This window comes from Phaethon aethereus, assembly GCF_964289735.1.
Source record: "Phaethon aethereus genome assembly, chromosome: 2".
NCBI lineage: Eukaryota > Metazoa > Chordata > Aves > Phaethontiformes > Phaethontidae > Phaethon > Phaethon aethereus.
In genome coordinates, this window is record NC_138582.1 from 100,526,091 (window position 1) to 100,539,875 (window position 13,785).

A 13,785-nucleotide genomic window follows, 5' to 3' on the forward strand; every position below is an offset into this window, starting at 1 on the left:
CAATAGATGTGCTTAATTACTTCAGATTAATTAAGCATTTGCTATAGGAATTTACACTGTAGTGAGCTATAAACATTTATTGTGTTTTCAGCAATTTTCTGAAGTATTCCTACAAATTAATTTGCACGCAAATATTTTATAGGAGACATCCAGCCAGCCATTCAGAAGTCAATTTACAATACATACAATAATCAGGCTTTCACTGTGTAAGCAGCAGAATTACTGGACTGGGTTCAGCTAACAGCTGACTCTATGGGCAAAGCTTTCTCTCCCAAGCCCTCCTGGATTTTATTCCTGCACCAGATACGCTGTATACTTGAGTAACAGGGGACCCTGTTACAGAGACAGCAGAGTACTGATGTGTGAACCCTTTTGCTTTATACCAGTGTCTGGAAGATAAAGCCATGGAGCGTACATGTACACATATGCCGCATGTTGCAGAGCTTGGCTGCATAAAGCAAGTGATTGCACATTCACAAAACTATCCAAAACAAAGAGGGAAGATAAGAGTGAAAGGGAGAAGTTTTGTTTTTAGAAGGAGAAAAGGGAGCCTTGCCAATGTTGTGAACCAGAGCCAGCTATTCCAATGCAAACCTCATGCTGTTACATAGATCATGTTTGGGAAGAGATGTAATATTAATCAACTTTCTGGCATTAAGTATCCGTTACTGTACAAAAACATTCTTGCTCTGGCTTTAATTCAGTTTTAAGTCACTGTGAAAACATTTATGTGGCTCTCAAACTGCCTTAAAGGACCCAGGCAATAATTCTTTTCCCCTCCCGGAGGAACTAAAACAATGATCTACTTCCATAAAACAGAGTATCTTAATACTGCCGATTGTTAAGTTCCTTAAGTGTCGGGTATGTTCAGACTTCTATAAACCATTTCCAGAGATAGAAGCTGTCTTCTGGAGTCCCCAACACAATCTACCTACTCGGGGTCAGTGGCAAAGGCATACTTCTGAGAAAAGGACACCACAACATCGTATGAAAACATGTGGTATCACTGTTTCCACACTTCTCCAGCCCTAATCCAACTCTACGCAATTTTCAGTGGCCAGCTCTGCAACAAAATTTCCGTAGCTGCATGCTAATGGAAGTCAAACAGGACAACCGTGGCAGATAACACTGTATTTATTTTTGACACTGCCAATAACACAGCTCAAAACCCTACACGCACATGAATTTATTGGGCCACTGAGAGGAGTTATTGGTATGAGACACCATGCCACCGTTTGCAAAAATTCAATACCAAGTGTCTCGTCTTAGCACAAATTCATTACTCTCACCTAACCATTATGACACAAACAACATCAAAAGGGTCACTCGCTAAGCAGCAAGTCCATACAAGAAGTGTCTATCTGTTATCACGAGTCTCTCACCAGGATAACAATTCAATTTTTTTGAGTAACTTCCAGCTCCCCTATTCTTCTCCACAGGTCATACATCTAGCTACTGAAAATCCACAAATCCCCAAATGTGTTGTGTCTGATTTGCATGTTTAAATATGCAAATTACTGCAAAACGGGTAATTTTCATGTTACATATTTTTGCAGGAAAATTAAATGTGCAAAAATGTTTATTGCAACAATTACTGGTTCCATGGTATTTCAACAAAAGGCTGTAAATCGTCAAAATAATTGCCTACCCATTAACTATTGTAGCACACTGCCTGAAATTTTCTCATTCTGCATTTTAGCTGGATGCAAAAAATATTTTTCTTCTAAATGTTTACCTCTTCAGGATTAATTTCACTAAAAAGCATGCATGAGCCCAAGACTCTTATGTATCCACCCACAAATATCAAATTTGGTTAAAACCAAAATAAATAAAGAATTGCAACCACAGATTAGAATTTTCTCACAGCACACTCAAACAGTAATGTATGTAAAAGATACGCCATTTATGCCCAAGATATACAAACACTGCATTGAACTATATTCTGAAATAAGAAAAAAACCTATCTACGATCTTTTCTGGCATCATCTTTGTTACTACGCTTGTAAGGAAATTACTCTGCTAAATTATCCATTGCAAATTGAGAAGCGAAACATTCTTCTGTATTTCTGGTAAGCGAGGAAGACAGCACTAAAGCACAGTATAGCGTTTCTAGTGATGCCTGCTTACTACGCACTACTGCCAGATCTGTTTTGAAATTTGAGCCCCAAGGAAAAAAGGCGTTTATGCAGTTTTCTCCCCTGCTCATTTCAGGCAAAAGGCACGCAGAGCAGTTTTCATCTGACCATGTTAACAAAACACAGCATGGACCAGTAACTGTTTCTGACCCAGCAGGTTTTCTGACACACTGGAGTCGGTTTGCTCCAGCTAAGGAAACAAGACTCTCCTTCATGAAGTCTAGTTTCAAATAATGATGGCTAACTCCATTTTCCTAAATGTAAATTAGAACTTAATTGTCTGTCTCAGGTGTCTGAAGACAAACATGACATTCCCAGGTATGCTGGCCCAGATGTGCACTTCTCTCCACCTTTGAACTGCTACGGTGGTGTGAGAAATAACCTAATACTGCAATCATCCTTCTTGAGGAAATTAGCCAACCGCTATTAGAGGAACTGTAGCCTGCTGTGTGCACTTTCGAAGTTGTCTGCGCAACTGTATCTATGTGCACTGCTCTTCCTGAGGCTCTTTTCCAGTCCACAAGCCCTTTCAAGTAGAATAACACCTATCCCCTTTTGCTCTTGTGATGGGATTGATAACCCAACAATTCCGTAATTGCATCTTCCAGCTCCCTATCCCAGCCTGCCTAACAAAACACTTGGCACCTGCAAACATTTTCCTTCAGGAGCCTGCAGAGAAAACCTTCCATTGTGCCGCAGAATTAAATCAAAGTAGGATTTATTTAGTCATAAGAAATTCAAAGAATTAGTTTTAAAGAAACAAAGACCTAAGCCTACCCTCTTACCTACAACTTGGAATTTCCTCCAAGCAGCAGGGAGGTGTAATTTAGACTCAGTACCTCCCTGTCCCCCAGGGAAGCGGAGTACCACTTGCTTGCGGAGAACCTGCTTTCCCTGTACGTCAGCCCACAGCAGCTGATGACTGCCGCCCTCCTCCCTTTGCATACAGTCCATTTTCTAACAGATCAATGTCTCTCCATCTCCTCCTCTGCGCTGGCAAGATGCCCTGTCATCCAGGCTGTGGTTGAGAAGTTTCTCCCCACACCTGACAGATACACTGAAGAAAAAAAGACATTGTTTACACCAATGCTCCTGCCTGGCTTCTTCCACTGAACTCCTCGTGTTCAAAGTCGTGTAATAGTCTCAGCTAGACTGATGGCCATTTGAGATGCGTACAGAATGCAAGCTGGAAAACAAGCATAGTCACCTGAGCAGCACGCAGGCATCCCATGGCTGGCCATTCTGGATCTAAACACTGACAATTATGGGGTTCCTACACCCACATTCAAAAGAGTCAGTAACAGGGCTGCAATTACAACAGAGTCATCTGAACCTCTGCTCTATCTGCTGCAACATGCAGCACCACATCATCCCTAATCTTCCATGTGTTAATTTTGAAATTCACCACAAACTTATTTAGAAGGTCTGAAGTTAAAAGGGAACTACATGCTTTAAAAAGATTAAATCCTTGACCGAAACAGCAAGAGGGATTTCTCTATTCCAACTAAATGTTCATATGGTTTCTTAGCTGGGAAAATACCCTTTTGAAGTCAGTAGCTATATGGAGGCCAAGTGATTCAGTTGATTAGTTTCTGGCCTTTCACCATTTTAACCCCGCTATAAATCCTACCTCAACTAAAATCATTCTGATTAGGACCAAAATTTCACATCACGTTTTAGAAAGTTTCTAAAATCTTCCCCTCCCCCAAAGACATGCATAATTAAAAGCACAAACCTCTGCCAGTTTTATTGCTGAATTTGTCAGAAAAGTTATCAGTCGTATTTTGCGGAAGAGGTAAGACTAGATGACCTCCTGGGGTCCTCTCTGACCTGAATTAATCTATGTCATGTACTGTGAGATCATACCTTAATCCATAAGCAAGTAAAAAGAACTCACACATTTTACTCTACATTACAAGAAAACGGTTCTCTTGCAAACAGTGAAAGTCTTTAGACAGCATCTTCTCTTAGTGAAAATTGTTCATTGTAAGTTTAAGCACACTGAAAAAGACAGGAATGGGAAGAGTTACACACAGAACATCCCACACGCCATGAGAGACACCTACTCAGAACTAATACTACTTTCTAACTAAGGCACAAAGCACCACCGATGACATGCAAGCCTTTATCTGCTGCTAACATCTTAACATATGTCAGACCCAGCCTAATCAGCTGAAGTCTGGCCATGACATGAAACAAGTTTTTAAGAGCACGGCTCTACCATTTTCCCTTGTGGCAACCACAGCAATATCATAGAAAACTGTTTAACTGCAAGACTATCACTGCCTGCACTAAGATACTGCATGAAGGAAAGACTTGCACATTGCTACATATCCGTTTTCCACATTCGCATGAATGTGGGGGGATAAACACTTCTCCTGCCAAACATTTTACTTTGCTCTTCAACAGTTGGATACATGCGCAGCACATTAGAAGTACTAAGAAAGGAGGATAAAAAGGCACAGGTCACAATCTGATGCTTTAAATATATCTATATAAGCAGTAAGGTTGGAAGGCGACAAGTCAGCTGGGCTAATTCATGCAGCAACCTATGCCACGTGTTCCACATGCTTCTTATTCACACTTAGGCATTTTCAATTGAGTTAGCTGTCCAAAAGGTGGCTCAACAGGCTAGGTTATAACAAATAATTCGGTGTGGAACTCTAATAATGCCCCATATTGGTGTCAGAAGAGGATATAGACAAATGACTTTGCCCAGGAAAGTTGTTCTGGCCCCCATTTAGTAGAAAGCAATCATCTGACACTGTCTAATAACATTAATCAAGCTCTGAACCTTTGTTGTTGTATGTCATAGCAAATGCTTAGCATTTTCAGGTCCAAAGTGCTTGACTACACATTGTATATTAAAAACAAAAGACTTTAATTCATTAAAAATAGACTCTCACGCTAGATTAAGTTCATTTGCCGCACCCGTCCCTGGTCTGCCTTTGTGTGTGGTCTCATTTAAAACAGACACACTTGAACCAGAACCTACTTTATTCACAGGAAACAAAAATACTATTGGCTGTCAACCAAAATAACAGACACTGAAAAATGGGAATACCCCTGGGTAAGGAAATTTTAATTAAATAAAAAAAAAGAAGAAAAAAGAAATTACAATGACGAAGAAGAAGCAGCAGCAGCTGCCTTCTCTGGGAATTCCCGTTTCATCACCTTTGTCAAAACATCTCACATCGTCTCCTATGTATTTTATAAAGGTCTTTTGCAGATCTATTAAAGCAGCAGCTTCATTTATGCTCACTCTGATCTATATTGATAAAGATTATGAAGCCATTAGATGGCTCATTAAGTTTCCCTTTACTTACCCCCAATTAAGATTTCAGGTGTCTCTGGTTTTGAGCTAATTTCAAAGTGGCTGCCATCTGGGACATTCTCAAGGAACATGATCGGCTCCTTTTGTAATGATATATCACATTTAAAACTCCAAGGCAGCAGTTCTGTTACGTGCAATCTCATTTTCCATATGTAGAGTTTTGTGCCTGTTATTTTGGGGGGGTTATTTAGAAATCAGTCCAAAGTGCCAAGTTTTGATCCATGGCTTTTACAGCATTAAAGCTCCTGCTCACAGATGACAACTGAAATGCTATTAGGCATAACAACCCCTTGCACTTCTCCACAAGTGGTTCACAAAAAGAGTTTCTGAGCTTGGGTGTGCAATAAAAAACAGATTCAGATGTAGTCATGAAAAATAAGTTTGGTATATTCAACAAGGAAGTCCTTTATAGAAAACCCTCTTTTGAAAAGCAGAGGTGAGGACAAGCACAATGAAGTAATTGGGATCTACTAATCTCTTCTACACAGCAGAGCATAGCACAAAAGAACGAAAAAAGGCAGGCACAGCTGACAACCATCTCTCAAAACGTGCACCACAGAGAGACCTTCCTCTCAGTCCTCCTACTAAGAGGAGTAGAGCTGAATGGACAGTCACCGAAAGGAAAGATTTTCATGGTAAACCAATACTGAGGAAGTAAACAGAGAGCACAGGCTCCGTTTTGAAATCATGTCAGGCAGAGAGGGCACAGAGTTATTACAATACAAGAGCTCTTGCTGGTAAGAGAACTACATCACACAGGACTTTGGTAGTGGAACGTTACAGCAGGCTCAGAAAATTCTCAGCATGGCTTTTTTGTCTTCCATTTTACACTAGGTGATGTTGCAACATACACAGATCCATTTATCAAGATACAGCACAAGGACATAGTGACAGAAATACTGTGTAACGAATGCAGCTTTTGTTGACTTGCAAATAACTGACTTTAAAAGGCTTCTTCCATAAAACCTTTCCATCAACAACATGAATGCAGTATCTTAAACTACTGCAATTGTGGTATCAATATTGAATGTCAGAAATAAAGTGTTGCCCCTGTTACATGTTTTGGTAACACTTATGAATGCTTATATTTAACTTTTATAAAATAAAATCATTCTAGATTAAACATCAGTCTCAGAAAAACCAGAGAGAGTGACTGTGTGTGCCTGTACATACATGTGTGTATATAACTGCAGTGTGCGTATGTGTGTGTAAATATATTGTGTGTGTAAATATATATGTGTGTGTGTGTGTATATATATATAAAAAAAAATTCCAGCCCTGCAGTTATAGTTATGCCACAGTCAAGGTTCAGATTGTCTGGAGAAACAGGTTAAACCAGAAGATGCTAACCCTACATCACACTCCATTTTCCATTTATGGCCTGTATCCTTTTTCACTCAGATCCAGAAGGATGGACAAGGATTAAGCACATTCAGATGAAATTTCTTTACTAGGCAGTGCAGGAGAACACTGTTTAGGACCTACCTTGCCCATTTGGTACATGTTTATGCGTTTTTCCTTTCCTGGGGGTTGACTGGCATGATGATGAAGCATTGTTTGTGGCTGTTTTTGTGTCCTCTGTCTCCTCTTCCTCCTCTTCTTCATCCTCATCATCCTGAGAGCTTCCAAAATATACCATGTTGCTGGGCAGAGCTGGAGAACCTGATCGTTATAAAGAAATGGCTCATTAGCATCATTACATTCACTTACTGCACTAACCATATTGATTGTAATCTACTTTAGTGTTATGCATAGCAAGGGAAGAGAGGGACTCAGAGATGGAAGGTCACACTAGTGCATGACTAACTGGAGGGTTTGTACTTATTAATTTTTACCAACATATGTGCTTGAAAAGCAAGGCTCCTCCCCACAAGCACATTCTATTCATACTTTGGACAATCAAACAGTCTTGCTACAAGCCCTAATTAATAGCTTTGTGTATTCAGAAAAGGACTAATGCACATGCTTGATTTCAAATGCGTGTTTAAGTGCCTTACTGAAGTCTTAACACACAAACTAGAAGCTTACAGCTTTCCCAAACAGAAGAAAAAAGAGCATTTACAAAGCATTCTGCACCCTGTTAATATTATTATTACAATAAAATATTAGTATTTAAACTTCACAATGCTTTGCAGACCTCTACAGTATTGTACACAATGCTTTGCAGTATTCTCGTTCAGTTTTAAACACAGAGAAAACCTGAGACATTGAGATGCTAGCAGGTCCCTAGTAAAGGAGAGAATAGAGCAAAGGTCTCCTGATTCCCAGTGTGCTCCTCTTGAGGATGTTGCTTCTCATCTCTTGCTCACTTCCCATGACGTTTCCCCTAACCTGCCCTGTTTGTGCAAGGGTCAGATACAACATGCATTTCTGTGAGAGCGAAGTGAGGATTCACAAGCTTAACAACAATACAGGGTTATAATTTAAATGTAACTCTTGCACAAAATTTCTTTTATATGCATCATGCAACAGTGTATAGGTTTCCCTGCACTGCATCAGGGCACATGACATGACTGTAGCAATCTAATAACTATTTTCAAACGTACAAATACTGCTGACAACTAATGGACACTTTCCTTTATGCCGTATGCTAGTTTCCAATTCAAAATGAGTCTTCTGTCTATCTCCTGGAGGGACAGGTGCCCTAGGAGCCTTCTACTTATTCACAAAAAGATTTTTTTGCTGAAGAAAGGGAAAAAATACAGTCAGTAGAAGTGGAGAATGGGGGCTCATTGCTTCAATTATTTTCCTGTACCTAAATAAGACAAAGGACAAAGAGAGCTGGGCTACAGACCAACACCACAAGGTAGCAGCTATTTGGCTGATGCTTAGGAATCACTTCTGGCTTCAAGCTCTTCAGAACAGCAATTCTGTGGTTTGTTCGGTTTTGAGCTGTTGGTGTTGCCACTGTTAACAACAAACTAAAGCTTATTTTTGGGTTGCGTATTTTCTGCTGCCACCAGGTTCGTACAAAATACTCTTAACTACAAAAATTTCATTTTAGTGAACGGATACCCAAATATGAAACACAAACTAGGACAGGCCGTTTCCGCGATAAACCATCCTTTCCTAGGTGTACTGGTTTTGGTTGGGATGGAGTTAATTTTCTCCATAGTAGCTTGCATGGTGCTGTGTTTTAGATTTGTGACAAAAACAGTGTTGGTAACACAAGGATGTTTTAATACTGCTGAGCAGTGCTTGCACAGCATCAAGGCATTTTCTTTTCCTGTTTCTCACACTGCCCTGCCAGTGAGCAGGCTGGGGGGGCACAAGAAGTTGGGAGGAGACACCGCTGGGACAGCTGACTCCAACTGACCAAAGGGCTATCCCATACATTGTGCAGAGCAATAAAAAGCTGGAGGAAGGAGGAGGAAATGGGGGCTTTCAGAGTAATAGCATTTGTCTTCCCAAGTCACCATTACATGTGATGGAGCCCTGCTTTCCCGGAGATGGCTGAACATCTGCCTGCCGATAGGAAGTAGCGAATGAATTCCTTTTGTTGCTTTGCTTTCATGCGCAGCTTTTGCATTACCTATTAAACTGTCTTTATCTCAACCCCGAGTTTTTACACTTTACCCTTCCAATTCTCTCCCTCATCCCAGTGAGAAGGGAGTGAGTGAGATCAGCCCCCACCTGTAAAGGCCTTTTCTCTTAGTCTCTGTAACAGCCCCTTTGGGACTGGGGCTACCCTGGGGAGCAGCAGAGAGAAACTCCCCACCAGCACCCCATGCTGTGCATCAGTGGTAGCCCTGGGACAGCTTAGAGGAAAGACTGCAGCAGCACCTAGGGCATGATGATTCGTTCCTCCCTGAAATAATGTACTTAATCCATCCAACCTAGGCATAAATATATGGACACATATGGTTATCCTATGGGGAAAGCCTTTTGCATGCCACAACTTTCATATTTATATAGACTAATGATCAAATTAAGACTGCTGACATATTTCAAGGCATGGGAGCTGTAGCAAATTACATAAACAAAAACCTTCTCAATTTTTATGCAAGCCCAGAACTTTTTGGCATGCTCTAAGCAATAAACCATAGTAGGTAAGAGGTGCCAAGAGGCACCTTAATTCTTCTGCTTGGAGGGGTCTTTAAGTCTCAGCAGCAAGTAATTAGAAGACTCCAAAACAGTTACTCTAGGACAGTGCTGCCTGAAAAATAAATTGTCTTTTTCCTTCCATCTAGGTACCAAGTCTGTGGTAGGGATTCAGAAGTTATTAGCTCTGCAAGTCTGTACTGCACATCAGTTCTAATCAGAATCTGAAGTCTGGCACCATCAGTGCATTACTACATTGACAATGATGGCAGTAGAAGAAACTTACTGTTAGGAACCCTCAAAATTAAATTCAAGCACAGACTGAAAACTCTCTATTATAATTAGAGAAATTTTATCCTTCTGAGACACTAAAATAGGAGACCAGATATAGCGTCTATTCTCTAAGTCTCGTCTTCCCTAGAGTTCCACGTCCCTGAGCTTTTTTGTCAGCTGCCTTCAACAGCAACCAGCAAAAGATTATCATCTGCGACACAAATGTTGTTATTACAATAGCAATCTTTTTTCTTTTTTCTTTTTAAAAGCACAGAATAAATTATAGTACTGTGTCATTCTGCTTAGAAATGAGGGAGGGTCTAACCCAAGTGAGAGCGCAGATACAAACTTAACCTAACTCCTAGTATTCAGTCATTGTAATCTCAGTGCATAAATCTTTGGTCAGAATGACATTTTTTAATTCTTTTCAATTGAGAACTATGAACAACAATGGTTAAATTGCATTCCTGGGACAGCTGGGACTGTTTGGGAAGTACATTTCCAGAGAAATTAGACTAGCAACGTCCAATAACACAGGAGAGTCATGCTAGCCCTCACTTTACTGATCTAAGTGCTCTGCAATATGAGACCTCGGAGAAAAGCTGGCATTCAGTCTGGGTCACCTCCTCCCTTCCTCCTCCCCCCCAGCTTTTCCTACATATTTATTAAAGTTGACTTGCAAAACAGAAAGAAAGAGAAGAAAGGGGAAAAAAAAAAAAAAAAGGGCTGGATTTACACATTTTTGTTCTATTTAAGCATTGTTACAGATGGAAGACACTGAAAGAAATCTAAAAGCTTTGAGTTTTCTTGCTTACTTTTTATATTAGAACTATTTTTATCATTGTCTTTTATATTAAGATTTCAGTTCTAGAATAGCCTGAAATACCGAGAATTTGTTCACACTTATGGGCTGAGCTGGTTAAAACCACTTTCACTGTAAGTCTATGTAGCTGTGCTGGTTTTGGGGTTAAACCACGACAGTAGCTAAACATGTTCAAAAGGCTGAGAAAACACTAGTTTAGAATACTGACACAGGCTGCTCAAGCTCAAGATACTGCAAATTCCCTTTATGGACAAACTGAAGAAAGACAAGCCTGTAAGTACACTGTGATTTCATTCCAGCTAAAAGAACAACAATTATTTTGATTAGGCAACACCTAACGTGTGTGATTAATGTGCACTGGTCCAGGTTTACACCAAGCAAAGAGCTAAGAGAATCCCCCAAAACTCCTCTTATGGAAATAAAACTCAGAATTCTCATGACTGAGGAACTAATGAAGCTCATACGAGCTGCAACGTTAAGAGTGGAAGCTAGGTGATCATTCACCTTTGTTATAATAAAAATTCCTGTCCTAAATATCCCTCATTTTCTCTGACAGGAATGTGCTGTAGCCTACCTTTGCAGAGGACCTCATTTGTTACTCAAAACTGCTGATTTATATAAACAATACTAAGTAGTGTTATTGTAGCCATGAATGCCTAAGATCATTGAAGATGTGGAGAAGAACGTGTGCTCAAGAGCTGGTTTGCTTTTTCCAGCTTTATCAATTGGTCTAACAAAATATATTGCCCTTCCTCATGAATCTGGCCTGTCTTCATCTCAAGTTAAGAACATGGCAGTTTTCCTTACAGGCAGACTTCGTTGAGAGTTGTTGCTCTCAGGTTTCTCCATGTATACATATATTTATCTTTAAAAAAATGCATGACAGCAAGATGATAAAACCTCTCCAAAATGGCACAAGAATAAGGAAAACAGCAGGTTCACCAGATGCATACATACACACACGCCCACAGAACATACAGGTGTAGGCACTTGCTTGTTTTTTGTTGTGTTTTGTTTTTTTTAATTTACAACACACTATTACGCACAGTTTTGTCTTTGCCTGGATACACTCAGCAACAGAAATCCATGAGGCTGCTATGCCAGTTCATTCTTGCACCCATTGTGCCAGCCAGCCAGCAAGAGTACAGATGAGCAATCATCCCTCCTCTTCCCCTTGCCCTCCCCAGCACCAAGGCATGATTCTCAAAGCCTACCCAGGGCAATCTAAAGAGCAACATTAGAATTTAATTAATAACTAACAGCAAAAGAGAAGTCCTGCAATGCTCCAGACAGCGGGCAACATCTATGTTGAAAAAAAAAATCCACAAGACAGTTACAAGAGCCTGTGGCTGTACTGAATTTTACACATCTCCTTCTGTGCCACGAGCCCCAAGTTGTGCAAGCACCTGCTAGCAGGGGCACTGCAGTGGATGAAGTGGGAGAACAAGGGAGCAGCCCTCCAGCGCCTGGGGAAAGCACGTGAGAAGCCCTCCACATTAAGAAGCCCACTTGATCAGCAGGTGCCTGAAAAACCCACTCACTCAGCAAATCTGATGGTAATGTAGAATATAAAATTTGACTTCCCACCACTTATTTAGAAGACATTTCATACAAGGAACCATCTAGGTCGTCTGTGGCTGCATGGACATTTTTATTGGCATCAAAAATGGTCTACAGACCATCTACCCCCATCTGGCCTCTTGTTCTTACTCCTGTGCCACCACCTCAACTGTGGCAGTATAATTTTTTTTGTGGGGCCACGTGGTGAATCAGATCAGTGAACTGATTCAGATTAAAATCCCAGACTAAGGAAATTAAAGTCCATTAATAAATGCTGTAACTTGTAATGTAATATTACAAGCTCTCAAGTAAAGATTTGGAAAATTTCTATGCACACTTTTTCTTATTGAATGCATAGCTTAATATATCACTTTATGTTATTAAACAAAACATGAAACGCAGTATGTTTCCAATCTCTTGTAGGAAGCTGCACGTTTTACATTCTGTCCTGATGATGTCTAGACACACACTTCCTAAATGCTTTTTTTTTTTTCTCCTCAAGACAGTTGGTTTGTTTTGCATCAGTATTTGCAGAAAAGCACATGCCATCACCAAAGAACAGGATGAGGCAATCACAACACAATGGCTGGGAAGGAGAAGCCATGGCAGAAGTAAGCTGAAAGAAAGGGCATGCAGCAGCAGCAGAGCAGAAGAAGAGAAGGGTTCAGAGGTACTGGGGCTAGAGAAAGAGGTGAGCGGTGAGACATAAGCTGGCAGACAGATACGGGCTGCAGGAGCAACAGGAAAAGGAAGATGCTGGAAGAATTTCTGACATTAAATGGTAACAAGTACAGTAAAGTGGGTAGGACACCTTGTATTGAGCGGCTTTAACTGGAGTATCTATCTGATAGTGCTGTCGACCTGCTGCCCTGATCTGGATATGTGCCACCCACTTTTGCCCATTTAACAAGTCGCTGTTAACTCACAGTAGAGAGCAGAAAAAGCTATGGTCAAGCCCAGGCAGCAACCTGGAGGGAACTTCCCAGCCCTCTCCTCCTCCTCCAAATCACTGCGGGAACGCTAAATCGCCAAGGCTGGCCCTCATCATGCGATTTTGAAAGCTAACAAATTGCTGTGGCTGACTATGGGATTGCAAGCCACGCAGAAAGCTCAGACAGCTAACAAAACCCCAGGTATCCTCTCCTCACTGGTATCAGAGCAGGAGTTACTGCTCCTGTGATGAGATACCAGTCTGCGTGACAAATTTTGAGAAAATCATTAATGGTGACTTTTCTTTTTTTAATTCACTCATCATAGTTAAAATGAGCTATGAATTATTACAGAAAGGGAGGATACTCAGCTCTTTAAAAAATGAGGTTTGAAGTATGTTTGGCAACTGTTTCCATCAGTATCTGCAGTTTCATTATTGAAATTCTCTCTTGAGTATTTTTGTCTTCCCTCCTATTGTGAGAGCAGCACAAAAGAAAACTTAACTATATAGGGAAAACAATTACCACACTATACACAACGTGTTGCCTAATGCACATGAAAGGATGACAAATGTATTTTATGTCCTCTGTTACAATAATTTGATGCTTATACAACAATAAGTACAATGTAAAAATATGGTTTTTTAAGTCATGGTGCTGCTTTTAGCAGTTTCTCGGAAAGATGTTACC

At 40.5% G+C, this 13,785-nt stretch overlaps 1 protein-coding gene across 1 annotated transcript in view; it reads right to left on the reverse strand.

Moving 5' to 3' along the window:
* JARID2 (jumonji and AT-rich interaction domain containing 2) overlaps positions 1-13,785 on the reverse strand; it is a 225,037-nt gene that overhangs the window by 42,996 nt on the left and 168,256 nt on the right. Inside the window, exon 5 of the mRNA XM_082014548.1 lies at positions 6,955-7,131. Within this exon, the coding sequence (XP_081870674.1) occupies positions 6,955-7,131 (177 nt within the window). The remainder of the gene's footprint in view (positions 1-6,954; positions 7,132-13,785) is intronic.